Source organism: Dipteris shenzhenensis, chromosome 15, assembly GCF_047967505.1.
Source record: "Dipteris shenzhenensis isolate YYH24624 ecotype China chromosome 15, Dip_SZ_1.0, whole genome shotgun sequence".
Classification (NCBI taxonomy): domain Eukaryota; kingdom Viridiplantae; phylum Streptophyta; class Polypodiopsida; order Gleicheniales; family Dipteridaceae; genus Dipteris; species Dipteris shenzhenensis.
In genome coordinates this window covers 46,449,637-46,477,022 of record NC_141610.1, presented here as the reverse complement: position 1 = coordinate 46,477,022, position 27,386 = coordinate 46,449,637, and the positions used below count along the sequence as shown (strand labels likewise).

At 43.8% G+C, this 27,386-nt stretch overlaps 1 protein-coding gene across 2 annotated transcripts in view; it reads left to right on the top strand.

Moving 5' to 3' along the window:
• Positions 1-27,386, top strand: part of LOC147893901 (sulfate transporter 4.1, chloroplastic-like) — a 253,154-nt gene that overhangs the window by 120,354 nt on the left and 105,414 nt on the right. For both annotated transcript variants that reach the window (XR_015542224.1, XM_087385809.1), the window contains exons 9-12: positions 3,946-4,006; positions 10,222-10,349; positions 19,077-19,118; positions 19,375-19,491. Coding sequence is in view for 1 of the 2 variants with exons in the window: in XM_087385809.1 (XP_087241935.1) it covers positions 3,946-4,006; positions 10,222-10,349; positions 19,077-19,118; positions 19,375-19,491 (348 nt within the window). In the remaining variant the exon portion in view is untranslated. The remainder of the gene's footprint in view (positions 1-3,945; positions 4,007-10,221; positions 10,350-19,076; positions 19,119-19,374; positions 19,492-27,386) is intronic.

The following is a 27,386-nucleotide window of genomic DNA, read 5'->3' as shown; positions in this document are numbered from 1 at the left end:
GAGTACCCTGCTCCAGAAACCTGCAATAGTCCGTACAATACGAACAACTGACGGGAGCTGTAAGGTGTGAAAGTACAGTCGACTGTACGGAAGCCGTGCGAATGTACGGACACGCTTGCTTGTATGGACGACGAGCTATCTGCTGGTACGGAATGTACATCATAGAGCTGTACGGATGCTGAGGCAGGGTAATGTTGGGCTGTTGTACGCCGCTCCAGCAGTTGTACGGGACTGCAGTGCTGAGGCTGTAGATGTACGGTGGCCACTTGCAACAGTACGGATCTGACGTGCAGATACAACAATGTACAGTAGATCTGTGCGAAAGAAAGCAGTACGGAATGTGTATAGTCATACGGATTGTACAAAATAGCGTGCACAAGCTGGAGTGGGCTGAAGGCAGGAGGCTGGACAATGGGACAGCAGGAGCACGGGCGGGGAGAACCTACTCTCATATGAAATGTGAGAACAATGGGAGCAGAATGCAAGAGTGAGAGCAACACTGAACTGAATAACTGAATAGAAGAATTGAATAGTACAAGAAAGAGTGGGGGGTTTTGTCTAAGTGACAAAACCCTTATCCTATCCACTAACCGTAGTTAGGGATTGGATTGTGGTTAGGGGGAAAAACCTCAATGAGGGAAAAGTGCCCCTAACCTACATATTACATTACATTGGCCACTGCCTAGAATATACTAATAATTCTAACATCCTGAAGCTTGGTGAGGTGATCATTCGTTTGAGTCACCCTCATCCATATGTGTGAGATATCTATCTCTTCAAGAAAGAGACCCTGGCATCATTTCTGGCTACAAGCGTGCTCTCCAAAATATCCCAAGCTACCTTTGAGGTCTTGCATGGCCGAATGTGCGAAATGATAAACCTTTTGACAGAAAGGGAGATAGCTGAAAGTGCTAGTGCATCACATGAATCCCACCTTTTCTGATCCTATGTAGGAGCCACCGTTGTAGCAGTTGTTGCACCTACCACTTGTCCTGCACCTTGTGCTTTTCCTCTACCCCTTCCTCCACCTAGTTGAGGAGGAGTGGCAGGTGCAACCACATTCTTAGGGGGTGGCTCATCCCCATTGACATTATCCCAAAGGTGTTTGACAGCTAAGATATTGCAAACCATAAAACCTTATAAGGAGTATTTGGTGCCATCCAACTTATCCTCCTATGTGAGGACGCCAAACACTTCATTGGGATTGTTCTGAGCCATAACTACCAAAGAAAACAAAATGCAGCAAATGTGACAAGAATATCCCTTCTTGGGATCTCAGATACACAACCCAAATCTTCCAAAAAATCTCTCCACAATGACAGCTCAGTGTCATAGCCAATCAGAGGCTCAAAATGCACCCCAAATGTCCTGCAAATGCCCAAAAGCTGCCAAAACAACATTGCAAAAATGGTAAATGTCTGCAATGGCACTCAAATTGAGTCCAAAACTGCCTGCAAAGATGCCAAACAGCTTGTGCACTGCCAAATTGCATCGAAATGCCAAAAGCCCCAAATTCTTGCGGGAAATTGCAACCGAAAGAGGTCTTCGCTCCAGATTCTCCTTACGCAGACGACGTGGTCTTACTATCCTCCTCAGCTGAGGGTCTCCAACAACATTTAGATGCATTCCATACCTTTTGTGAGACACATGACTTGAAGGTCAACCTTGGTAAAACCAAGTTATGATATTCAACATGTCCCGAGCAGCCATGCACAGAGAGCACTTTACCTTGGATGGGTTGCCAGTGGAGGTGGTTGCCTCCTACGTATATCTATGGGTTCTACTCTCTGGCATGATCTTTACGATGCGACCAACATTGCAGGCTCGATTGAGCAAAGGGTATTCTGCGCTAGCCAAACTTGAGTGACAGTGCTTTCATTCTTATTTTTAGGACCCTCGGACAAGACTCTTCTCTTTGACTCTTTGGTCCGAGCAGGAGGTATGTATGGGAGTCTGTGTTGGGGACCAAACCAATCAGAGATAGATTGGGCCCGTGTTGAGAGGCTTCAGGTTCCCATGCTTTCACGGATGATTCACAATAAGCCTTCACTCCCATATCATATAGTTTTGCCTGAGTTTGGGGCATCCCCACTACAGCGAAATGCAGCATTTCAGGTCATCACATATCTTTACCGCATTAGACAGTATAGATCTTACACCGCAGAGGGCGACATAGGATTCCTTGGTTGGCCCTATCCTCCTCCATGGCACTGGCAGTAGAGGTTGACCAGAGGTGCTGGTATGCACGTACATGCATATGGTTTGAGAGCCTGGGACCCCACATATACCGGATACCTTCCTTTAATTATAGTGTTGAGGCCTTGTTTACCTATCACGAGGTGAACTAGGTCATTCGAGAGGATCTCTTGCAATTACACACATTTTGGACTTGATTGGCACCTCGTGAGCTTCCTGTAAAGCCCAACTTCTATAGAGACCACTGCCCACGGATTTCAGCGGAGGGCTTCATCGACCCACCAAGGTACACACGGATCCACCTCCCTCACTCCTTGAGGATATCAATTGGGTAGTTTCGTCACACCATCTCCATATTGAGAGTGGTTGTGGGCATACCCAAAGAGGGCCGCATTTGCACTTTGTGTGGGTCTTGGGAGATCGAGTCAGAGGAGCATTTCGCATTCAAATGCCCTGTGTACTACGAGATCAAAGGTCGCCATCACTGCCTTTTTTGAGATGGTCTAGGATCCCTATCCAATTTCTTGTCCTACGCAGACCAAAGATTCCTGGCAACCTTCTTCATCCATGAGGCTGTCTGACACAGGAAGTGGTTGCTCAGAGCACATAGGGGAGATTAGGACACACAGTCAGCAGACCCCACTCAGACCTCACTCAGAGTAGTACGATCACTAAGTTTTCCAGCTAGGCAGCACCGACCAGCAAGACCCACGGAGCCGATGGCTTCGTGGACTCGAGCTAGAGCTAGAGGCATGCCAGACTCGTTGGCGCATTGAGGCACATATCACATTAGGGGACTCCATGCTCATCAGGCCGGAGGCCCGACCCACAGGATTGATGGTGGCACTTGTTCGCCGTAGGGCTATAGCTAGGAGACCACAACGGACCACACATGGGTTACATGCCACTACATCAATGATCATCCTTACACATTGATGCCCCGTCCCAAAGTTGATGTCCCTAGTGGCTCCCAATTCGAGGGCTCAGAGAGTTCTTTCTCTATGTATCTGCCCGCTTAGTGGCTCCACCCTCAACTCATTGTATTAGTTTCATTGTAGTCTCATAGACCCTTTGGTCTTCCGTAGAATTTTATTAGTTGTGCATTAAGGTACGATTCATGAAATATGATCTAGTTAATTTGAAAAATGTTGTTGAAAGAACTATGGCTGCCACAATGCTTTAATACTTTCAGAAAGTTCTCAAATTTTGTGAAACATCTCAGCATGGTCAAAAGAAACGGTGAACAAAAGTTTAGATATTGAAGATGTCCTTTGTTGGTTGAACTTTCTTCTAGAAAATTTGCTCATAACTCCAGGGGACTCTTTATTCCAACAGAGCACTCTTTATTCCAACAGAGCATTCCCACAGGCAGCAGTTGTGTTGTTTTCTTGGCAAACTTCTACCTTCTAACTTATGAATGATGGGACGGGGGATGTCATCTAAGTCAGATATGGGTTGACTGGGAACATCGTAGAGGTTGTCCACAGAGGCTTTTGACAATCCCTTTTAGCAATCTTGCATATACCATACACTCACATAGTAAACTTAATAGTTAGAGTGTATAACTGATGCAGCTCTCACATTTTTTGAGTGTTATTTTTCATGCTCGTGCCTAGCGTTGCATGTAACAACTGCAAACATGTAAACTTCAAATTTTCTTGCTAATTAACGTCACATACTTGTTTCCAAGTATCTTGGCATTTCTTAGATTGTGTGTGTAGTCTGACCATGCATTTATTGTCTTGACAGCTTTTTGGGCTTGGAGTTGCGAATGTCCTGGGGTCATTTTTCTCTGCATATCCCACTACAGGCAAGTTTTCTCTGTATATGGGGTTCTTTTTTACGGTATAGATCACTTGACAGCTGTCTCTATCTAGGCCATAAACTTTTCAATATGATCTTGAAAGACAATTCATCTTTTTCATGGCTAGGGGAGCCTTATCTCGAGGTATTTACAACTTGAAATTATAATCATGTGCCCTAAAATATATTTATCTAAATATACACCCATTTGCTAGGATCTCTTAGAAACATGCAAACTCTTTTGTAATGTATCAAGGTTGGTTTGTGAAACACTATTTGTATGCCTGGATTTTGTCAAATGTCAAGAAACTTGGCATTTGAATTAAAAGTTAAGTGTCCTATGAACAAGTCATAGTTGCATACTAAACATGTTCTGTACGTATGGAACTGCACGGAATGTATGTCATGCATGGAATGCCACACTTTTGGTACCTAAGCCCAAAACCAAGACGTCCATGCATATGGGAAAGCACCGTGCCACTTCTTTCTATGCCAATTTGTGTGTGCTCTATGCTTGCCTCCTCAGTGCACAGCCAACATCATTGCCCCATCAGCCTGCCCCATCTCACCTCTCCTCTTCCACACACCCCTTCCATATTTGGACTGTCTAAATACCTTTAGCCTCTAGGCTCTCCTCTTCCACACATCCCTCTCCTCTCCTCTTCCACACAGTCTTCCACACTGCAGAGGGTCCCTTTTCTTCTAGACTGCTCAGGCTGCTGTTTGCAGGCAGCCTCTCTTCTCAATCTGAAAATTTTGCAGCCCCCTCTTCAAGTGTGGAAATATGGCAGCCCCTTTGGTCCTCTTTGCCCTTTGCAAGTTTTCTCAGTGCCATGATTTTTTGCTTGCTTGTGGGCGACAGCTTACAAGTTGCAAGATACTACCCACAGGTGAGTTCATGACTTAATTGTAGACTTTATTTCAGCTTGCCTGAATTTCAAGGCTTACTCCTTAGTTACCTCTCTTGGGCCCCTAAACTGTTCAAAGTATCTTGCTTCTTGAATTTTAATTTTCCTCTTAATCTCTTACATTGCAGTGATTAGTCAGACATCTCAGACCTGAGACACCGTGCCCAAGTCCTAGGATGTCTTGTGGGATTGAAGACAATGAAAAACGACCAGTTGCTAAGAAATGTGAGTGTAACTTTTGTTCCTCTATTAAGACCAGCACAATTATATGTGTTACATGCCACATGTCCTAATCTGGTGGAAAGGGATCGGTGGCTGCTAGGTGATCTCTCAAGATGAAACAGACATCATCCTCCATGACTACGCAGCTTGTTATACAAGTGATGATACTGCAAAGAGATGATGTATGAGCATAGCAACTCGCAAAAAAGAAGCTTGATCAGCATAAAAGATGCGAAATCCTGCAAAGAAATGACGGCCCATAAAGGAGTGTTGATTGTTCTCTTGCCAACAAACAATATGCAACCTATGAGCTGTAATGTAATCCCAAAGGATCCTCCATTTAATTGTTTTACAGAGGCCTTGTACATTATAAGTAAAGCACTTGATCGGTATATACATATATACAACTAGATAGAAATAGCATGACTTCAAAGCTATTTCTGCATGGCTGTGCCAGGCAGTGGCAGACCAACATTTTCTTGATAGGCCCTTGCTCATCATTAGAAAAATGACCAGAAGAGGGCAACAGAATTGTCCAAGGGTATAGCAGACATAAGTGGTAAACACAATGGATCAGCCCGCATTACCGTGGACCAAAGCTTGCCAACCCCAAATCCATCACATGTCTGAGGGTCCTTGGAAAAGGATGCATTCTCTGTCCAATTTCTATTGGCAGTTGTTCTTGGCTTAAAAACCTTTTTAGGATATTGCCCATATGATGAAGAGGCTTGTTCTCCAACTGCCATACTATCCATAGCCTTGGAATTTGAGCCTAACATTTTAGCTTTGCCTTTATCAACCACTTAGTGGTGGACTTGCATTCCCAATACTCCGAGTGTGGCACCATTGTAGGCTTTGGCATGGAGCCACAATTAGGATGGGTAGCAACAAGAGGAGGCTTCAATCAAACTAGTGGACTTTTCAGATTACATGTGTCCGAATTCGTCACACTAAAAACGGGAACCTGCAAATTTATCCCACTTCAATTTAAATAAAACTTGCTGGGATGGCATCCCTGCCATGTCATTCTGAAGAGCAACATGCAGGGGAGTGGGTTTGTCATTGTTCCACAATAAACAAAACGATTTACATTGCTTGGACAACGAGCAAGGAAGACCACCTTGCCCAATGCTTCAACCAAATAAGGCAAGGCAGGTCTGCCATATAAAGGGAGGTCAACTGCCTCAACCCATATTGGACATCTTGTTGAGAGATATGGTGCCATGTGCACATAATTAGAGGCAAAGGTATGAGCTAAGGTATGGTATTGCGTGAATTAAAGTAGCCACCCAAGGACGTGGACTGCATGATGAGAAGATGTGGAGCAAGGGCTACCACTAGGAGAGATGTGGATCATAGGATCCTACATAGTTTGACTATTCTAAAGACTTTCTCTAAATAAATATATTGTTCAGCACACATTGCAATAGATTGAGTAATTCCCACCCACCTTATGTCTCTCTCATGGTGCTTGATCCTCCTTGATCATCTTGCTCTTCATGTATCTAGACTACTCTAGGCTAGGAACAATCCGCCTTTTCACATGGTATCAAAGCTTAGGTCTTATTCTCCTAGCCTAGTTTTTAGTTCATTAGTATTGGTCATGTTTCTATCTCCTATCCCATCTTGTAGAGGGTGAAGAGATCTTCTTTTTTGGTTCAAGAAACTCTCAGCTCTGTTTCCTGTAGTGTGAGCTATTGCATTTTAAAGTTTGAGTATATTCTTTTGAGAGACTTGACTAAGAGTGACCTCTTTCCTTCTTAGATTTCAGTTGTGAGTAGAAAAGTTGTGTCCTAGAGAAAGAGAGAGAGAGAGAGAGAGAGAGAGAGAGAGAGAAATCCATACCTCCTTGATTTTGAGAGAGTCTTCATTTCCCAGGCAGCGAGAGACTACTTCGACACAGCATTAGCCAGCGTTGAACACCTACGACTAGCCAAGAGCAGCAAAAACCATACTCAGCCAAAGCTCCTAACTGTAGTTATTGACTACGGGTCCGGTGATGATGAAGACAGGCTCGAAAAGCAAAGCTTTAGAACCCTAGCAATCTATAAGAGACAAACTATAGTAGCGCACCCAACAAGCAGTGCTGACAGCTAAGCACATGCCGCAACAATAGCTAAGTGACGTCAAGCATACATGAACAAAACCTTTCGACTTGACATAGCTACTATACAAGGTAAACATGACCTACAACTAGCAAGTTACAACAAAAGCAGAAATGGTTGACTACAGACATTCAAGGCAGCTCTACAGTGACAAGGGCGAAGCAAGCAATACGTGCAAGGCAAGCACACAGATCCGCAACCAGCAGCAGCAAGCAACAAAATTAAGCAGCAATAATAGCTTGTAGATGCAGGGGTGGCGGCTAAGATAGTGTTGGTCATCGTGGTATCTAGGAATTTTCCTGTGATCCAAAAAGCAAAAATAATCTTTTTTTCGAGCCCTACACACTTGTAACATCAAAAGTACTGTATGTAATTAGACATGTAATTAGACACTGTCACATATTCACTGCACAAAACGAAACTTGGAAAGAAAACAACAAAGCAACACTATCACCGATTTACTTGCACTTGGGTCTGAACATTATTCATCACATAGACTCTAAGGATTCAAAGATGCATGGGGTGAGTTGAACATAGTGTTTAGAGCAAAAGCAAAGAGCAAGAAATTCATCTTAGGATTGAATTCTATGGTTTGCACATGAGCTTCCATGACTCCATGCCACAATTTGTCAACAAGATCAAAAGCATTATGACCCAGTTAGAAGACATAAATGCAAAATTAGGAGAAAGGATGTACTTGCGATTCTCCTTAAAAGCCTGTGTGAAGACTATAATGCATTGACAACAACCTTAAAGAATCTTCCGGATCCAAAACTTGAGGAATGTGTGTCATCTCTTCTTGAGAAAAAGATAGAGTTAAAGGCGTCTACATCGACATCTACATCAACATGTAGTAACAACCATGAAGAACAAGCATTGTTCAGCAAAGCAGCAAAGAAGTGTCACCATTGTGGAAGGATGGGTCTTTATGAAAGTGATTGCAGATTAAAGAAAAGACAAAGTATAACCACCGCAAGAAGCTGGGACATAAAGCAGAAGACTACAACTAGAAGATTCAGCAAGTCAACTACACAGAGGTGTGATTAAGCAATGAGAAAAATGGCGACAATAACAAAATCTACTAAGAAGCAAACCTTGCTACCTTTAGCCCATGTTTTTACCAAATGAGTAGACCTTGGTTTTTAGATATCAAACCTGACCACCTAAGAGTAGAGATGTAAGATCCCAAGGGAGCTATTGATCTTGTAATACCACACTTGACCACCTTAAGTAGCAGGTATGTACTAAGGGGAGGTGATGAAATTGTAGACTCACATCAGACCACCTTGCGCTAGCCAAATGGATCATGGCATCAAGGGGAGGTGTTGAGAGATGTGGTGCCATATGCACATAATTAGAGGCAAAGGTATGATCTAAGGTATGTTGTTGTGTGAATTAAAGTAGCCACCCAAGGATGTGGAAGACGTGAAGCAAAGGCTACCACTAGAAGGGATGTGGATCATAGGATCCCACATGGTTTGACTATTCTAAATGCTCTCTTTATATAAGCAGCCTATCTTGTATTGTTCAACACACATTGCAATAGATTGAGTGTTTCCCATCTTATGTGTCTCTCATGGTGCTTTGATCCTTCTGGATCTTGCTCCTCATATATCTACACTAAACTATGCTACAAACAATCCGTCTTTTCACCTCACTACCCCCCGTCCCCCCCCCTTGATTTTTTGGTAAAAGAAACTTTCAGAAAGAAGAATGTACATTGAAAGGTAAGACAACTACTACTTATAAACTAGAAGAAGCTGAAAATGGTGCTTTGATCCTCCTTGATCATCTTGCTCTTCATATGTCTACACTAAACTAGGCTACCAACAATCCGCCTTTTCGCCCATGCAAAGAAAATATCACCAAACCCCCCCCCTTGATTTTTTGGTAAAAGAAACTTTCAGAAAGAAGAATGTACATTCAAAGGTGAGACAACTACTACTTATAAACTAGAAGAAGCTGAAAAGGAAACACATGATAGCTGCTCCAGTATAGAGGCTTGCACCTTGCGTAATATGGATTTGTGCCTCACAAGCAAATCATGGATAATATTGCAAATGCCTATGTTGGTGTTGAATATGCCCAATACAAGCATCCAAGAGTTTTGATCTCTCACACACACACATAGACACACACACACAATAAACAAACCCAAAATACATACACATCCTGTATACACATACAGGGAAAAAGTCGGTCCCTCCTAAGAAGAAGGCAACCCAAATTTTTTAAAGAAAAACACCCTAAAAAATAGAGAGAAAGTCTTAAAAAACCCTTTTGTAAAAAATATGTTTTCACCTGTGCAAGTGCCATGTTGCACACGTTTTGTATATACTTTTCAGCTAGAAACATTTTGCCACGTTTTGATTTGACAAAACACATTTTTTGATGACACTGGCTATAAGTCATGCTATGAAACTCTCTCTTAGTTAAGGTAGGATCCAGCCAAGTGTAGGTGGCTGTCATTAGGTGTGTCTGTTGAAAGCACTATGTAGTTAGCACACTACTAGGATTGGTTCTTTGTCAAGACCTTCAACTACAATCTCTCATCTCTTGAGTGGCTTCATCTGTACACCGATCTCAATCAATGGTCTCAATGTCCTGAATGGGATGGTTATCTACAAGACTTGGCATGATGCGCCTCGGCATCGGGATTTTAAGATGTTGCTCAAGATTCGAATTCGCCAATGCTATTCATTATGTCATGTTATGCGCTGTGTGTAGGGGCTTTCACCTCTCTTCATGTTGTAAAATTTAGGCTTTGGCCTAGGTTGTGCTCTCCCATCCCTTCTTTCATTTGTTGACACATAATTCTCATTTTTTTAATACTGATTCAAGAGTTGAAATGCGAAGGATCATGTGTGGCATGTGACAAATATGGGAAATAGTAGGGGTGCAGATAGACTACAATAATGCCCATCATCTTGTTTTCTACCTTCAATAACATTTGTGTGTCAACTTTGTTCCTGATGGCTTGCTTGCAGGATCCTTTTCAAGATCTGCTGTTAATAATGAAAGTGGAGCAAATACAGGGCTTGCAGGAATTATTACAGGAATCATAATGGGGGCAGCTCTTCTTTTTTTGACTCCAATCTTCGCACATGTACCTCAGGTACGTAGAAGGCTCTCAATGTTTTTAGTTTTTAGTTTATGATACCATAGGTTAATGAAAAATCTCAAGAGAGGATTAAAGGATACAACGTGGCTAGGCTGAATCTCAAGTGTTTGTATGAAAACCGAGAAAATGATTTTTCACGGAGGAAAGCTAAAAGGCACTCAATTCGGCTTTCTCTACAAATTCTTCTCTTGTTTCCAGAATGAGCAAACAAATTTTGATAGGCAGAACGCACATGCATTGTTTTTTGTTGCTCTTGCAATGAAGAAACACATTATGAAAGACATCAAGTCATGCACACTTGCCAAAGAGATTTGGGATAGATTGGCATTAGGAATGAAGCACCGGTGATTGCATTGCGTAATCACTACAAGGGCTTAAGATGCAGGATAGTCAATCCATCACGGACCAGATATCTAAAATTGCAAATTTGAGGGATCAACACTTGCCATGTTGATGAGAGCATTGAAGAAGACAAGTTGGTCTCAATTAGTATAAATGGCTGGCTCTCTCATATGGAGTGTGTGTTACAGCTCTTGGTATTTACCTAAGAGGATCTCCTTGCACTGTTGATGAGATGGTTGGATTGTTGTTGCAGGAGTCGTCTCTAATTTTTCTTATGCGTCTAGTCAAGGAGAGCAAGCTTTGGCAGGCTAACTCAAAACAAAAAGGGGGAGTGGAAGTGATGCATTTAGAAAAACTGAAAAGAATAAAGATGGAGGACACTCCTTCCATCATCTACCTAGAAGTGCCATTGTCCTTGGAGTTGTTTACCTAGAAGCACCATTGTCCAAGTGCTGTGTTGAACACTTTTCCTTGAACAAAAAAAGAGGCATCACAAACATGTGCAAGACATGATGTGCTCTCTGAAGTAGAAATATAAAATGGGGCATTTTCTGTATGCTTATGGGATTCCCCCTGCAGACCCTAGTATTAGAAGTAGAGGCTGTCCCCACTAGTGCAAAGAAATAGTCTTTACCTCATGCACATCCTACACGAAGTTAGCTTGCAGTTGAGGATTTGTGTTCTCAAGTGAAGTTACAGCAAAATTACTGCTAGTATTGTCCTTTTTTCCTTCTAATTTGCAATCCTTGTCTGTCATTCACTAATGTAGTGGCCAACCTGTTTGCAGTAATTGCATCTACCTTTCTTAACATTGGATTTTTTGGAGCATTAAACCTGTTTATGGATGGCATGTTACTCGTGCGAATGATGCTTGTGAAGACCTCACGGCGGGAACAGGGAGCGACCCCATTGATTTGCCAATTGGCAAAGCTCAATATATACGTGGTGTTTGGTATATGCCAGGTTGATATGCTTACCACGATCCTCCAAGAAGTGTTCACCAAGGCATGTGCATGTCTGTAGTAAGAGAATCGATCATCATCTAAAGAGCATAGCCCATGAGTATGTAAAATGTTTGAGATCCAGTCAGAGAGAGCCAAGCCATTGAACCCCAATCATAAAAAAGGCGAGGGAACAAAACTACCCACAAGTCGTGGGATTCTCTTCCAAATAACCTTGCGCTGTATGCAATCCCAAACGCAATGCTGAATGATTTCAACATGTGAGAAGCATCGTGGGTATGAGGAGGGAGTCCCAAACCTGAACGCTAGTTTATTGCAATTCCTCCATGAATAGAAAGCCAAAAGAGAATAAGAGACTTCGAGAGCCTTCTTCAAAAGGATTCTGCGAATTCGTTGAAATCTGCCACTCCTCCCAATGGCAATATTTGGAAGACTTCCAGCCCTTGATACTGAGTTTGTTCCTCCAGGCATTGCTAACAAAGTACTGAAAGAATGGGAGGCTGTTCTCATGATTTTCTGCATCAATGCACTCCCACTTTTTGGGCTCCCACTGCAAATACTTTATGGGGATACCCCCATAAAGCCAAACCCTCCGAGAGCCAAGAGGTATGCTCTTGGGACGTCAGTCTAAATACCAACTTGAAGCCATAAAACACTGCTCCATGTGACCCAGAATTTTGATGTGCTCAAAGCGTGCATCCACCAGATATTCTCATTTGTGTACGTAGAAAGCTTGTCCCAATGGTGCACATCAAAGACAAAAGCATTCCCATCTTAACCTTGCGAGAGACCTCTTGTCTTCAAAAGGATCCCATCCACCCTATAGTAAGTGTGTTGCTGGTCTTCTATACACGCCCAATCCAGGGTAAGGTTGTGTGAATGTGTTCAACCCTACTGCTACTTCCTCTGAGGTGACGAACCAACGGGAACCTGGGTTTCTTTGGAAGGATTTTTAAAAGCCTTCCATGATTCCACCTCTCTCCCACTGAGGGCCTTCCAAGATAATCAAGGATTGAGTCATTCCACATAATAGGCTGTCTATCGATCTCTCCCTGTGAGGATGGCAGGATCCTCTTTTGAGTATGCCTAAGTAATCATGAGTGAACAAACCAACTGTGGCAAACAACACTTGGGTGACCATTACCACTGTGGAAGCAAGGTCAAGGCTAGCAAAACTCTAGAAAAGGAGTTTCCTCCGGATGCGCTCCAACATTAGAGCAAACTGTCGTGAAGGGTAAATGCCCACACTAACTTGACAGCTCAAGCATCTAATAGGGTTGCCCCTTTGAATCCAAGTAAAACCTAAATCTGTCCCCCAATCTGGGGCACCATCATAGCTGATCCAAAGTCATTGGATTTCTTCCAATTTATATGTGCACCTAAGTACATATGGTAGGCTTAAAGCAGGGGTAAGGGGATGTAGAAATGTGTGATGTGAGAGGCAAATGCAGGGGATGACATGTGGTAGTCAACTACATTAGAACCTTCTCTGTGTAGGAAACAAGTGAGCCCACAGAGGAAGGGCATCTTTCTAGGCCATTGTAGACAATCAAATCACGCATCCTGCACCATACAAGGTGATTGGGGCTCATCAATCTATAGTAACTTAAGAGATACTTGCCTCATCTAAATTATTATTAGGGAATAGGATCGAGTCATGCGGAAAATCAATGACCAGTGCTTGGCGGTTTGCAATCCTGACTTTGAAGTCTCGAAGGAGGAGAACTTTCCCGTGGCTCAAGAAGTCCATGATGTCTAATTATAGGGTGGTAATTGGTGACACCTTATGCTCCTCGTCTAGCTCTATCTTTGGTGTCACTGTCTCCTCCTTCTGTCAGATCTAACTCAATGGAATCTTTGTGTGTCGGCGCATCTAAATCTATAAAGGCTGATGCAAACTTGGTCATGAAATTGGATCGCCAAGACAGTGGTCCAACCCTGTGTCCCTCCCGTGGCCCTCCTAAGAGAGGCAAAGATACTATCCCCGAATCTCGTAGTAGATTGGGCATGTACAATCCACGTCTCATAGCTTGCAGATCCATGCTTTCTTGGTTGCCCACTTGTCTCAATCCTCAGTTGGTGGGACGAGACCCGTAACTATCCAATGGCAACCCTGAGTGCATGCGAGACTCTTTTTTTTTTCAGATACTGACAAAACATCTAGATATACATGCATACCAGGTTGTGCTAACTCCACTATTCGCTAGTCGCTTGGATAACTCTAAAGCCAATTGGTTAGCCGAATCCTCTACATGCGGTGAAAGAAAATACTATAGACTTTGTCACCATTTGGGACTTCTCCTAAGAAAATAAATAGTAATCTTTATTAGAATTGACTTCAGTCAAAGAATGGTGAAGTTGGTTAACCAAGAATAAGTTTTATTGTTTTTACTTTTGCCTTGCATTGGTAAAAAGAGAATTGTGGGGATGCCCACAAGGGACTAGAAACAGTCCAAGAACTAGAATGCATGCATTAGTCTAACTTTTAATGGGTTAAAGTGTTGGTTTTTGTTTGTGGCAATCTGTAGGACCAAGAGGAGTGCAAAAAAACCCTAGAATTAAGGGAAAAGTGCAAAAAGCACCAAGATGTGGGTGCCTACTTTATGGAGGACCCCACAAGGCCAAATCAGCAAGAATTCCAGCACAATTTCCATCCCCCTAAGGATGATTTTAGAGAAAGATCAGCTTTCTAAGAAAGGTATGCCTAATTTAGGCTTAAGAAAAAGCTAAAAGCTAGCCCCAGCTTATTACAAAGCTCTTGCTTTCGGGTTGGAGGCTAAGTCTATAAAAGAAGAGCCTCAAAGCTCTAGAACACACAGATTGTACTCAATAGTCCATGCTCTTGTGAGAGCCGGTTGTACAAAGCCTTATTCTATTGCAGTAAAGACCTTCGGGGGGGTCCAATCCTTATTTATGGGCCCTAGTGCTATGTTTTGCTCCTTACCCTTCTCTCGCGGCACTCTATCTTGTTGGCGATTTGATCTCCACAGCTTCGGCACGTTTCCCGAGGAGTGTACGGAATTTCAAGGCTAGGAATCTTGCCTCGGATATCGCGATTTACTTCAGAGGAGTCCCTTGTTGATTGCGAACTGTCCTATGGTGCCAAAGTGAATTGCGATTTCATCTGGTTTGGGTTTCAGACTTGCTATCTATTTTATTTAGTACTTGTTGAGCTAGCTTGTGTGCTAGTCAAGTATCTTGTTGCGGTGGTCCAAAACCGTTTTTAGATGACTTCCTAGCTTTATTCTAATAGAATTTTCACGTTGTGAACCCATAAACGAAAGGGCGGTAAATAAATATTAACCAGCAAGTTCCAATATTTCAGCCACTTAGAAAATAATATCAGCAAGAACACAACCCACAACGAGGAGCTAGATTGCTCTTGCTTAGAAACCAGACACCTGATTGGGTGGCCCCAAACTTGGTGCCCCTTTTGGTATTTCTTTATTTCTTTATTCAAAAGGCAAAATTACAGCAAAGCTAAATGCCTCTGTCCAAACACAGCCCAACTGAGTCCAACCTAGCAGGCACAAGCAACCTGCTACTCAGCCAATCCCTGGCTGAAAAGGGCATCCAAATCCAGTGCATATTCCATGGACAACAGTTCCAAAAATCCCATCAACACCTACAATGCAGAATCACCCTCTTCCTGGCTGTCCAAGCATCAATCCCTCAAACACGCCAAGTTTGCACACAATCCGGAGCTGTTACTAGCAGCCTGACTCAGCCAACTAGCTCTCACAGGTTGTTACTAGTGCCAAACCTTCGCTGGCCTCTTGGGGTTACTCTAGCTGATAGAGAAAAAAAGGATGACTCTCCATGCAAAATGTCTGTTAGAGAATTTTGGAAGCAACTTTCTGCTGTTCGGAGCAGACACGCAACACTAGACCCAGCAAAATAGACCCCGGCAACTCCTTGGTTGAAGGCAAAGTCACCTGGCAGCTCCCTGGTTGAAGTCGGAATTCATTTTTGAGCTTTTGGCAGCCTTGGCAGCTCCCTGATTGATGGCAAATCTTTTGGAGAGTCCCTGGCTGTAGGCGAATTCTTTTGGAGAGTCCCTGGCTGTAGGAGAATTTCGTTTTTAAGCTTTTGGCAGCCCTAGCAGCTCCTTGGTTGATGGTGACTTCTTCTGGAGGCTCCCTTGCCATAGGAGAATTTGATTTTTGAGCTTCTGGCACCCTTGGCAGCTCCCTAACAGCCCACGGACTGCTCTGGTAGTAAAAAATGAGCAAGATGATTGTTAGAATGGCCTTGGGGCGATTTCCCAGCTTGTGACTTGCCTCTCTCTACCTTCCTCTCCTCCAAAAAATTGCCTCCCAGTGAATTTCGACTTTTGTGCTTGCTTTCCAAGCCAGCTTGCCAAACGTGGCCAATGGTGCTATTTTTAGCGGTGGGATTTTTACCCCTCTCTTGCCCTTCAGCTACTTGCCTAGGCCGATGGCATTAGCCCTTTTTAAAATTCTAATCAATGAGAGGCCAAAGGTATTCATAGGTCTAGAAAATTTATGTCCCTGTGACAAGTTGCCTTTATTGTCATCATATCTTTCTCTGTTGTGTGCATAGGCCCAACATCTTAGGAGTACATATTGCTTCTTTTCCAACTCCCCTGTGGGGCAGATTTTGCATGCTCTTTCTTCTCTTGGGACTCTAGGTCTTGCCCACCTTCTTTTCTCCACCTCCAGATCATGTGAGCTGGTTCTGATTTTACATATTAGATGCCTTTTAAACATTGATATGTCTTCCCCAAGGTATTTCTGCATCCTGTATTTGTCCATTGGATTAATTCTTGTTTGTAGAACTGCAGTTTTGCCCTTAGGTCTTGCCATAATTTTTATCGAATCTTTTGTTACTAACTCCATGATCTCGCATAGTTGTTGTACCTCATAATTCCATCCATTTCATCTCATCTCGTTGCCATCTAGTGGTGTAATGTTTATGAGATCCTCCTCGTTCTGGTGAACGAAAGCCCACCTCTTCTAGCGGACCAGAGGATGGTGCTTGGATATCGTCTTTGTCTCACTTGAAAGGTGATTCTTAGTATCGAACCTGGATTGACAGCGTAGAGGAGGTTGATACTCATCATCCTACCAGTTATTATAGGATACTAATGCTTAGCAGCAGCAGTGGGTGAGTGGAGCAGATGGTTTGTGTGAAAGTGTGTAGGGCGGCTTCATGGAGAGAGCGGGTGATCAGGGCTGGTCGTTCCTCGAGGAGCGATTGCCATTGATATATGTGAGTAGGGTGGAAAGGCATGCAGAGTACTCAGGTGATAGGTTATGAATGCAGTGTATGTCGTGGATCTGGAGAATGCTCTAAAGGAATATCGTCATTGACCTCTACTAAAACTACATTAGGGGTGGCTAGTACTAAATTAGGGGGGCAACATTGGCTGTTGCTTGAATTGGGTTATCACTTCCACTGCTTGCAACCAGAACTGGGATATCGTGGGCCGTGATAAGACCTGGTTCTTATGAAAGAGAAGGGGCCTTTTGATCTGCAAGTGGTGGAGAAGCGTCGACTCTAACCACAATGCAGCAGGGGCACAGGTGCGGGACCAATAGCTCATGTAGGCAGTGCCAAAGGAGCGCTACAAGGTGGGGCCACACTAGAAGACTTCTTGGGTCTTTTCTTCGTCTTTGGCAAATCTCTTGCAAAGTGCCTAAAGGTCATGTATATCCGACACTTATCCTGTATGCCCTTGATCTCGACTCTTTGCCAGAAAAGAGAGCCATCCGGCGGCTAGGGCATAGCATGGTCATATGGAATGTTAGGTTAGACACACTGACCCTAACTTTGGGAACCACATCAGATCTGATCGCCTCCGCTATGGAAGAGGAAAGACTGGGGAGGGATCTCTGTGACTTGCCTGAAACAGCTCTTATAGTGGCAAGGAGCCGATGATGAATCTGAGGAGGAAAGCCGGGGAATCAAAGGAAAAGTGACGTGGCCCTTCTATCCTCCTCTACGGGTCAAAATCTAATGTCCTTCTAGAACCAAGTGTCAAGGGACTAGCCTTGAGCACTATGCTCACAGCCCCAAGAGCTACCTAGAAAAAGTCTCGTCCCAATAATTGGACATTAGAGATGTGGAAAGAGAGATTTCAGGCCAAAGCAGTAAGCATCTAGCCTCTGACCTGGAAAGGGTGGGACCCATGGATCTGTGCAAAGAGGGTGGTGGAGCTTTCAAGATCCATATCGTTTTGGAGCTGCAGCAACTCGCCTGTTGAAAATCTACAAGTTCTCATGGTAAGTGGTAGTGGACGATGATTGACTGAACACTTTGCCATTCGTTGAGCGGATGTGGAAGGCCAACTCAAACACTTTGGAATCTGTCTGTCGCTTGGAGCAGGGGGATACAAGAGTCAGAGGGAGGGTGGCTGACGGGAGGTAGGGGCTGAAGGAAGGAGGCTCAGAGGGAGGAGAGGCTGAGTTAGGGAATCTGAGAAGGGGAGGCTGAGAGGCTGAGAGGGGGAAGGGCTGAAGGAGAGGTGTGAGAGGGGCTGAGAAGGAGAAGGAAGGGAGGGAGAGGCTGAGGGAAAGCTGAGATGAGGAGGGCAGGGCTGAGAGGAGGGGATGGGAGGGGAGCAGGAGCCGCATGGTGTGGAATTTCCAGCCACACACTTGGTGTGGGAGGGTGGCTGACAGGAGGTAGGGGCTGAAGGAAGGAGGCTCAGAGGGAGGAGAGGCTGAGTTAGGGAATCTGAGAAGGGGAGGCTGAGAGGCTGAGAGGGGGAAGGGCTGAAGGAGAGGTGCTGAGAGGGGCTGAGAAGGAGAAGGGAGGGAGGGAGAGGCTGAGGGAAAGCTGAGATGAGGAGGGCGGGGCTGAGAGGAGGGGATGGGAGGGGAGCAGGAGCGGCATGGTGTGGAATTTCGAGCCACACACTTGGTTTTTTCAGGCTTTGCATATGCATAGATACTTGAGTGGTATCTTCATGTTCAGCATGGTATTTATGCCTTGAGATCTTTGCTCTTGGATTCTTCTCTCATACTTAATAGAAGTCTACTTCAAGGGAAAAGAAATCAGAGCCGGTGAAATAAAACAAGGTATAGTTTCTGGGATGGGTTGCATTTTCCTTGACCTGTTTATCACCTTTAAATATATGCAAAGCCCTAAGATTTTATGTTAATACAACTTGAGCTCACTCATCATCAATCACCCTAACAATGTTGTTGTCATTGCATATGCTAGTATGATGCAAACCAGTTTGTTATTGTAGGTGTAAAAGATTATTGTTTTCATCTTTGTGAGCAGGGTCTTGTTGTTTTATTTGTGCATGTTGATTTCAGGATCAGGGAGGTTTCTTTCGTTGATGTTTGTCAGAAATAGCTATGGAAACAAGTTTGGCAAAACCATAGCATGATAGAATGTACCGTTTGAGGTCATAACTGATTAAAGTTTTTGGTTTGTTTTTAAACAGTGCACTTTGGCGGCGATTGTTGTCTCTGCTGTGGTTGGTTTGGTAGGTTCTATATTCTTCATTTAGACTTGATTAGAAAGGAGAGAGAGTGTCCTTTTAGTGAGTGAAGTGAAATATGTACAACTATGATATCCTAATAAAATAAAAGTGAAAGCTTTGGAATGGATCTCCTGTCTTCTTTTCATAGCCTTTCTGTGAAAAGGAGTGTGCGGCATGTTTTGTAGGGATACAATTTGTAAAAGAAAGAGAACATGCCATGGATTATTGTGAAAGCGTTCTTGTTTTTGCCTTTGCATAGATAGACTACGATGAACCAATTTTTCTTTGGCGTGTGGAGAAGCGAGACTTTCTCCTATGGATTGTTGCAGCCACCAGTACTCTCTTTTTTGGTATTGAAATCGGCGTCCTGATTGGAGTGAGTTTCTATCATAGTCAAGCTTTTGAATATCCACTTGCAATCAATATCCTGAATGATTCGACATTGTGGCTGGCATAGCACATGCGAATGTGCTACAGTTAAGTGTGAGTTTTACTTTGAGGTTAATAAAAAATTTCAAGTCATGGATGTTGAAAATGTTTTGTCCATTTGATATTTGCTTAGATAGGCTTTAAACCACGAGTCAATATTTAGAGAATTACAGTGTGGTTTATTTTTCATATTAAAATTTTGTTTTTTCTTCTAAGGTGAAGATTATCAAAGCGGAATTATCATGCAGGATCATATTGGGGCCATGTGGGTGCCAGGTCAGCCATTATGGGGATCAATATATAATCCGATTCAATTCTGTCACTCATCATGGAATACAAGCTCCCCAAAATTTCCTGCTTCCAACCTCTTCTCTTTCCATTTCAAATGGTATCATGACTATTCTCTATGGCTGTAGCCTCTTCCTTTATGGCTGTAGCCTCTTCCTGCTAGCAAAATCACTTCATCATTTGGTCTCATTGGAGAGATCCATCAAACAAGTTTACTCGTTTTCACGACGATTCCTATTTTTACATGTCTCCCAACTCAGCACAGCCTGCGCACATTTATACATTCATTGATCAACTAGAATTTTCTGCTAGGGCATTTCAGGTTGTTTTTGAACTACAAACAAGTGTCAGCAACATGATTTGCAGGTCTGAGCACCAGAACTCCCTTAAGGCTTTCTGTCAGGCAGAGGGAGGGTTGGCATCATTGACCCGGAGATGCATAGTAGAGCCCTTTTGGGAAAGCTAGTACTGCCTGGGCTCACTCCATGCTGGACCGCTGGAAGATCTCCCATGCAATGTGCATCCTGCAGAGAGCAAAGCAGGGAGGAACAGAAGAAATGATAAACATCTATAACAGAGTGTCCATAGAGCGGAGAGATACGTGCATGATATAATGACCAGAGAGCCCAATACCGACACCAACTGAAAAACTAAAATGTAGTGGGGGTGGTGGTATATCTCCCAAACCACCAATACTTCCTGCCAAAAGCGATATGAGGAAAACGGGCACGAAGATAAGTCCCCAATCTAGGAAGAAAGTCACGGGCAACTGGGCAGGTCTATAGTAGATGAAGGACTGTCTCCCTCGGATGCGAACGAGATGGACAAAGCAGAGACATGTTCCCCCCCCCCCCCCCCCCAAACATGCGCCAGCCTCAATATTGAGAGGAGTCATATCCGGGTCAGCCTCAATGTTGAGAGGAGTTTGAGCACCAGTCCCTTCTTTGGCACCTGGAGGGCCTCATGCTAGGGGAGGTGACTCATACCAGTTCGATGCAGTGGGTCAATGGTTTGGCTAGTTCTTACGGGGCTGGAACCGTCTTCCCCTAAGGCAGAGGCACCGGAGCCCTCTCCCACCTTAGGGGGGCAAGCATGCAGATGCTAGAGATAGACCCTGTCATCCATGAATCTTGGAGGATAGACTACATAGAACCTCAGACCTCCCACATTAATATGGATAGGTCTCTAGGATAGGGTTCCCCCGAGGATCGAGTATTTGCACTTGTGAGGATCGAGTATTTGCACCGAGCCCTTGGATCCTTCTGCTCCAAGCATTATAGACTAAGGCCGGAGGGGCTTCTCCAGTCAGTGTTCGATGGAGACCCAGAGATGGATGGCACTTTAGACTTACTTGAGTGGTACAGGATCAAAGTGTTGGCCTGCTTGGGCAAGGAGTGGAACATAGACCCAACACTAGTCACTTTCAAGTAGGTTGGGTCATGGTGGCACCTCTATTTGTGGGAGGGCTGTCCCTACTTTGAAGATATTTGTGCAGGGATCCTTTTTCTCACTCATGTCTCACATCAATCATAGCCTCTAGCTGAGCCCAAGTCATAGATCTCTGAATTGCTCTGATTCGTGCAATAGGGAGAAGGGGCAGGAAAGGGTTTGGCTAAAGGGATAAGTTGAAGGCATGAGATGCAAAGGGGTGTGTGTGTGTGTGTGTGTGTGTTGGCATTGTGTGTGTGTGTGTGTGAGAAACTGAGTGTGTGTGCTCCACAGGTCGCGTCCTTTGCAGTTTCCCATACCACCTGTACGGCTACCCGTACAGGTCGTACGGCTGTTCCGTACAGGTTCCAGCCTGCCTCAGCTGTTCCGTACAGGCTCGCATCTGCTGCTGCTCTTCCGTACTTATTGTACAGTCCCCTCGGTGTGTGTGCACTGTTCACAGTATGTTTGCGTGATTTTAGTGAGGTGTACGCCGTTCTGCATTTCGTCCTCGCCAGGATCCCTGCGCAGCTTTCGTCCGTACATCTGTACGGTCGCCGTACGGCGTCCGTACGTCTGTACGATTCCGTACCAGCTCAGTTTTCCCGTACAGTCAGACTCCCCCCCGTGCAGCCCGTATATACTTCAGCACAGCTCATCGTCGTCCGTACAATTTAGTACCTCTTGCCGTACAAGTTTTGGGGTTTTTTTGCTCCGGTGTCTTCCCTAGCAGTCCTGTGTCTTCCACCAAAATCTTACCTATCCCTCTGCTCTCTCCTTACCAGCTATACTCTTCTTCTCCTCTCTTGTGGGCTTCCTGTGGATATTTCTTTGGGACTGGTTTTTTTGGCTTTCACTACCCTTTTACAGGTACTTCATTCCCAAGCTCCCTTTCTTACAAAGTCATGGCAGAGTATTCATATGAAAAAACGTTTCAAAAGGAGCGCTCGGCTCCCTGCAAGAAGCAAAAGCAGGTTGAGGGTCAGCATGACCCGATGCATGATACTCTTGAGGCTCAACTGGTATATGATGTAATGCATGAAGGATTTGCAGATACGAGAAAAGAGTGGAAAGACTCGGTTCCTTCAGTTGGCCTCATGGTTGAGGTCGATGAAATTGTGGATCCAGTCAGAGAATATGCCAAGAATGCAGTCATATTATTTTTTCCAGGCCGAATGCTACCTGCTGCAGAGATAGGCAACTGGCTGACACGCACATTGGCTGGCTCTTTTGTTCGTAAAGTACACTATGCAGCCAGGGGCTTTTTTGAGGTTATCATGGTGGATGAGATCCACAGACAAATGCTTTTGGAACATTCACCTCTCTTTTTTGGGCAGCAAATGGTGCATGTCTTGCCATGGTCTCCCACAAGGGACTTTCAGGCTTTAATCCGACACAGATGCCCGGTTTGGGTTGAAGTTGTTGATTTCCCACAATGTATGGCCTCACTTTTGCCTAAAATTGTAGCATCTTTAGGTAAAGTGGTCTGCCCACCACGGCCAAATGGCAACTCAAACAGATTTTGCATTCTCTGGGATACTGATAATCCCACACCTGACTCTTATTCAGTCACGGTGAATAATGTGAACATGGGAAGTGCTTTTTATAAACTCAAATGGGGTTTATTTGCAGGGGCCTGTGTTAGTGCAAAAAGTTTGGACACATGGCTTCACAGTGTCCAATGAATCAACAAAATGCCTCGTGCCACTTTGCTAGTTCACATGCCTACTAAAGATGCTTCTACTCCAGTTGCCAACAAAAATAAAAGCAGTAGACAGCCTTCTGGGAGTCAGGATAAAGGCAAAGCTCCAGTGGCTCCCAATGGGAATCTCACTTCACATTCACCTCCTGCTATTCAATCCTCGACCGAAGGACAACAACCTTCAACTGATGGCTGGCAAAGTCCAAGAAAAGTTATTTCTGCTCGAAGAATTCCACCCCCCCGCACTTGGAATGGTGCATCTTCTAGCGGAAATACCCTAGAGATAAATACAGGAATTGGGATTACATGGGCTGCAGTAACAGCCAGCAGAACACTCTTCCCTGAAGAAGAGGTTGCTGCTTGGCTGTCTACTTCTCAGGCGGCTACTTCTTCTCAGGGGCGAGGCCTCGACCCTGAAATAGAAATGCAAGGCTGACCTCATAAATTTTGCTGCTGTACATAGTTGTTACATTACTATAAATACCTGTATATATGACTGCTCACATCAAATGTTTTACACTCAATGTCCAGGGCATGTGTGACAGTAGGAAATGGAAATCTGTGTGGCTGTACATCAACAGATTTCAGCCTGACATAGTGGCATTACAAGAACACAACCAACATATTTATGCAGGGAAGACATGACACTATTGTGGATATGATATTTTCTATGCTGGGGAGCACTCTTTCTCAGGGGTTGTCCTTCTGATCAAACATGAGCTTCAACCAGTCATTGCTTTAAACGACAACAAAGGCAGATGGCTTGTTCTCCAATGCATTATTAGAGGAGAGGTGTTTGAATTTGCTTCAGTTTATGCACCTCAGTCCTCTAGAGAAAGAACTGCAATTTGGGATGCCATGCAACAATATCGGTGGAGATATCATGCCTACATATGTGGGGATTTCAATAATGCTCCACAACAGGGAGACAGCACCTCCAGACATGACCATATGTTATCTCCTGAAAGGCATGCATGGTCTCAACTACTTTTGCATCTGGATCTAGTTGACCTTTGGAAGGAATTGCAGCCTTTGTCACCGGGCTACACTTTTCAACATAATGCTCTTTCCGCTTATCAGGAACGTCTGGATCGATGGTATAGTGTCGCTCCCCAACAAAATGGGGATTTCACATGCAAAATGTGGATTGACTATGCCTTTGTGCATTCAGACCATGCACCACTATGGTTGCGGTTATCTTTTCATAATATGCCAGATGATAGATTGCCACAAAGGAGACATCTAATCATTAACAATAGTTATTTGCAACATGCTGATTTCAAGGCAATGGTTACTGAAGCAGCTCATTGTCTTTTCTCTAGCAGCCATCTTCATGTTGATGGTGCATGGGATTCTTTTATTTCTAAAATGCAAGTTGTGATCAGAGCTTATGGCAAGTCTTACATGAAGACTCTGAGGGAAACCATTGCTTAGGCCAAATCCACTTGTCAAGACCTCACTGAACTCAGTCATCATCGTTCGTTGTCCATGCATGAGCAAACAACACTATGCCAGGCCAGACATTGTCTTAAACTAAATGATCACAGGAAACTGGCAAAATGGGAGACTAGAGCAAGACAAAGAGCCTTTACAGATAAAGGTTGCTCTTCCAAAGAATTTTGCAAAAGTTTACATCAGAGGAGAATCAAAACAGAAATTTGCAGAGTGCTTATGCCCGATGGATCATGGACTACTTCACGGTCACAGCTTGCTTCTGTTTGTGTGCATCATTTCTCTCAGCAATTTGGCGCTGCAGCTCCTCCCTCGCAACAGATTTTGCTTGCACGAAATTTACTGTTGGAACATGTTTCTCCTATCATTTCCCCTACTCAAGCATTGGAATTGGAGGAACCCTTTACCGAGAGGGAACTGTCAGATGCGATCAAATCATGTGGCAGATGGAAATCCCTAGGATGGGATGGTTTAACAGTCGAGTTTTTTCTAGAATATTGGCCTATTTTGAAGCATTCATTGCTATATATGGTGAATGCTGTGTGGCAAAATCAGAAAATGCCGGACACATGGAAGAGAGGTCTTGTTAAACTCCTTCCCAAAAAACAAATTTGTGAGTCTTTGGTAGATTGGAGACCTATCACTCTTGTGCCCGTAATTTACAAAGTCACTACCAAAATGATTGTTGATCGGCTAAAGGGATTTTTACATGATGGGTTGCATCCTGCTCAATATGGCTTTGTCCCGCGTAGGCATATCACAGATAACATTGCTAATGCCTACATTGGAATTGAATATGCCAAATACACACAGCAGGATGTTTTGTTATTGCAAGTTGATATTGCCAAAGCCTTTGATACTGTTCAGTGGGATTTTATTTCATCGACTATGCAGGGATTGGGTTTTGGCACAAAAATGCAGCAACTCATCACTTGGCTATATCAAGATAGTGAAGCTGCCTGCATACTTTCAGGAGATATTTCTCCATCCTGGACTCTTGCTTGTTCTGTCAGGCAAGGATGTCCCCTGAGTGCTTTACTTTTTGCCATAGCCACTCATCCACTGCTTCAATATCTGGATCACCTCTTGGACACTGACTAGTTGCACGGTTTGGAGATTCTTGGCAGTCGTAGCATGATTGCTCAGGCATATGCTGATGATTCATTCTTTACTCCAAAAAATACTCTGGCTGATCTGTCTATGATTATGCATGCTCTTTCTACATATGGATTGGCTGCTGGCCTTCGGGTAAATTTTCAGAAATCAAAATTACTGCCGTTACATACACAAGAATGGCACAACCTTCTGTGGCCTGGGGAAATTGTCCCCGCTTCTCAATTCATTCGACATCTTGGTTATCCTCTAGGCTAGGGACTCACCCGTTCACAACAAACTGATTGGGTGCTAGTAAAGTTAAGGGCAAAACTTGAATATTGGAAGCTTGCAACTTGGCCATTACATGTTCGTTTGCGAATTACACAATCCATTTTGATAGCATACATACAATTTTATCTGCCTCTCACTATGTTCACTAAGGCAGAGGTGGTTTTATTTATGTCAGCTATCATGGAAATTTTCTGGCGTTCAAAACATGGCAAGAAAAGTCTCAGATTACTCTCTATGCATCGTCTCTGTTCTCCAAAGATGCACGGGGGTCTGAACATTCTCAATATTCAAATGCATTTACTTGCTCACAGAGGGAAAATGATGATACAGTTTATGCAAGGAGATCAGCCTTGTGCTTTCATGATCCGCTCTCTCTTATTACATCTTCATACATCTGCCCTTGGGAATTGGCAGCCTACTCAGTGGGATTTTTTATTTGGCTCTATCCAAGGCAAGATCAGAGGATGCCCTTTTGTCTCTCGTCTGCTTCTTGATTGGAAACACATTCTATCCCACTTGGAATGGCATGGCAGGGACTCTCTTTCGGGCAACTCTTTGAGGGTAGAGAATATTTTTTGGTCCAAAGTATTCCACCCTCCTTTGGCCATAAAAGAACTCAGACGTTCTTATTTTCTCTCCTTCAAAGGCATTTCATCTGTGGCGGATGTACTTTAGGATGATGGCACAATTTTATCTTTTTCTATGGCTACTCGCAAATATGGCTTGGGAGCTCATTATCGTCCTTTATGGCATAAAATTTCAGCAATGCTCCAACCGTACTTGCCGGTACCTCATTTGGAACTTGAGAATCGGCTTGAGGATTGGTTTTTACGCTCTCCTTCCTTATACGCCCGTCCTTTGAAGCTCTCACATATCACAGTGTCATCACTGTATAAAGTGTTATTACCTCCACCTTGGATTTCATACAGAGCAAATACTGTTTGGCATATGGATCGTCCAATGAAGTGGTGGAGAAAAAGGCTGCGTCTCCTTTGGCATTACAAAGTCCCTCTTCGACAACAGCTTTTTCTATGGCGAGTTCTCCTTGGCATTTTTCCATCCGGACAGTTACCCGCACACAGACATATTGCTTCAGCTGTTTGTCACAGATGCCAGCACTCTACTGAATCAGTGCTTCACATCTTTTGGTCCTGTCCAAATACTTCTGATCTCATTGCTCTCATCACACAGAGGCTTCGACAGCGATTTCCTACTGTTACTTTTGGCAGATTTTTCTGGTTGTTTGGCTTTCATCCACAAAGACAGGGTTTTGATTTATTTTTTGTATGGGTGCGCTATTGGACCCTATGGACTTTATGGATGGACAAAAATCATAGAGTCTTTGGTGATCCACTATTTTCATCTTGTCTTTTTTTCAAACGCTCTCTGCAACAATCATTCTACGATTGTTTTCAGACTCGTTTGATTGATCAGGATGTGTATAGAGCTTATACTGAGATCTTTAGTTGAGTAGTAGCTACTTCGTTTTTGAAGTAACTATGAATGTAATTATTCTACAGCAATAAAAGATTTCTTTCCACAAAAAAAAGTGTGTGTGTGAGTGTGGGGTGTGTGTGTGTGTGTGT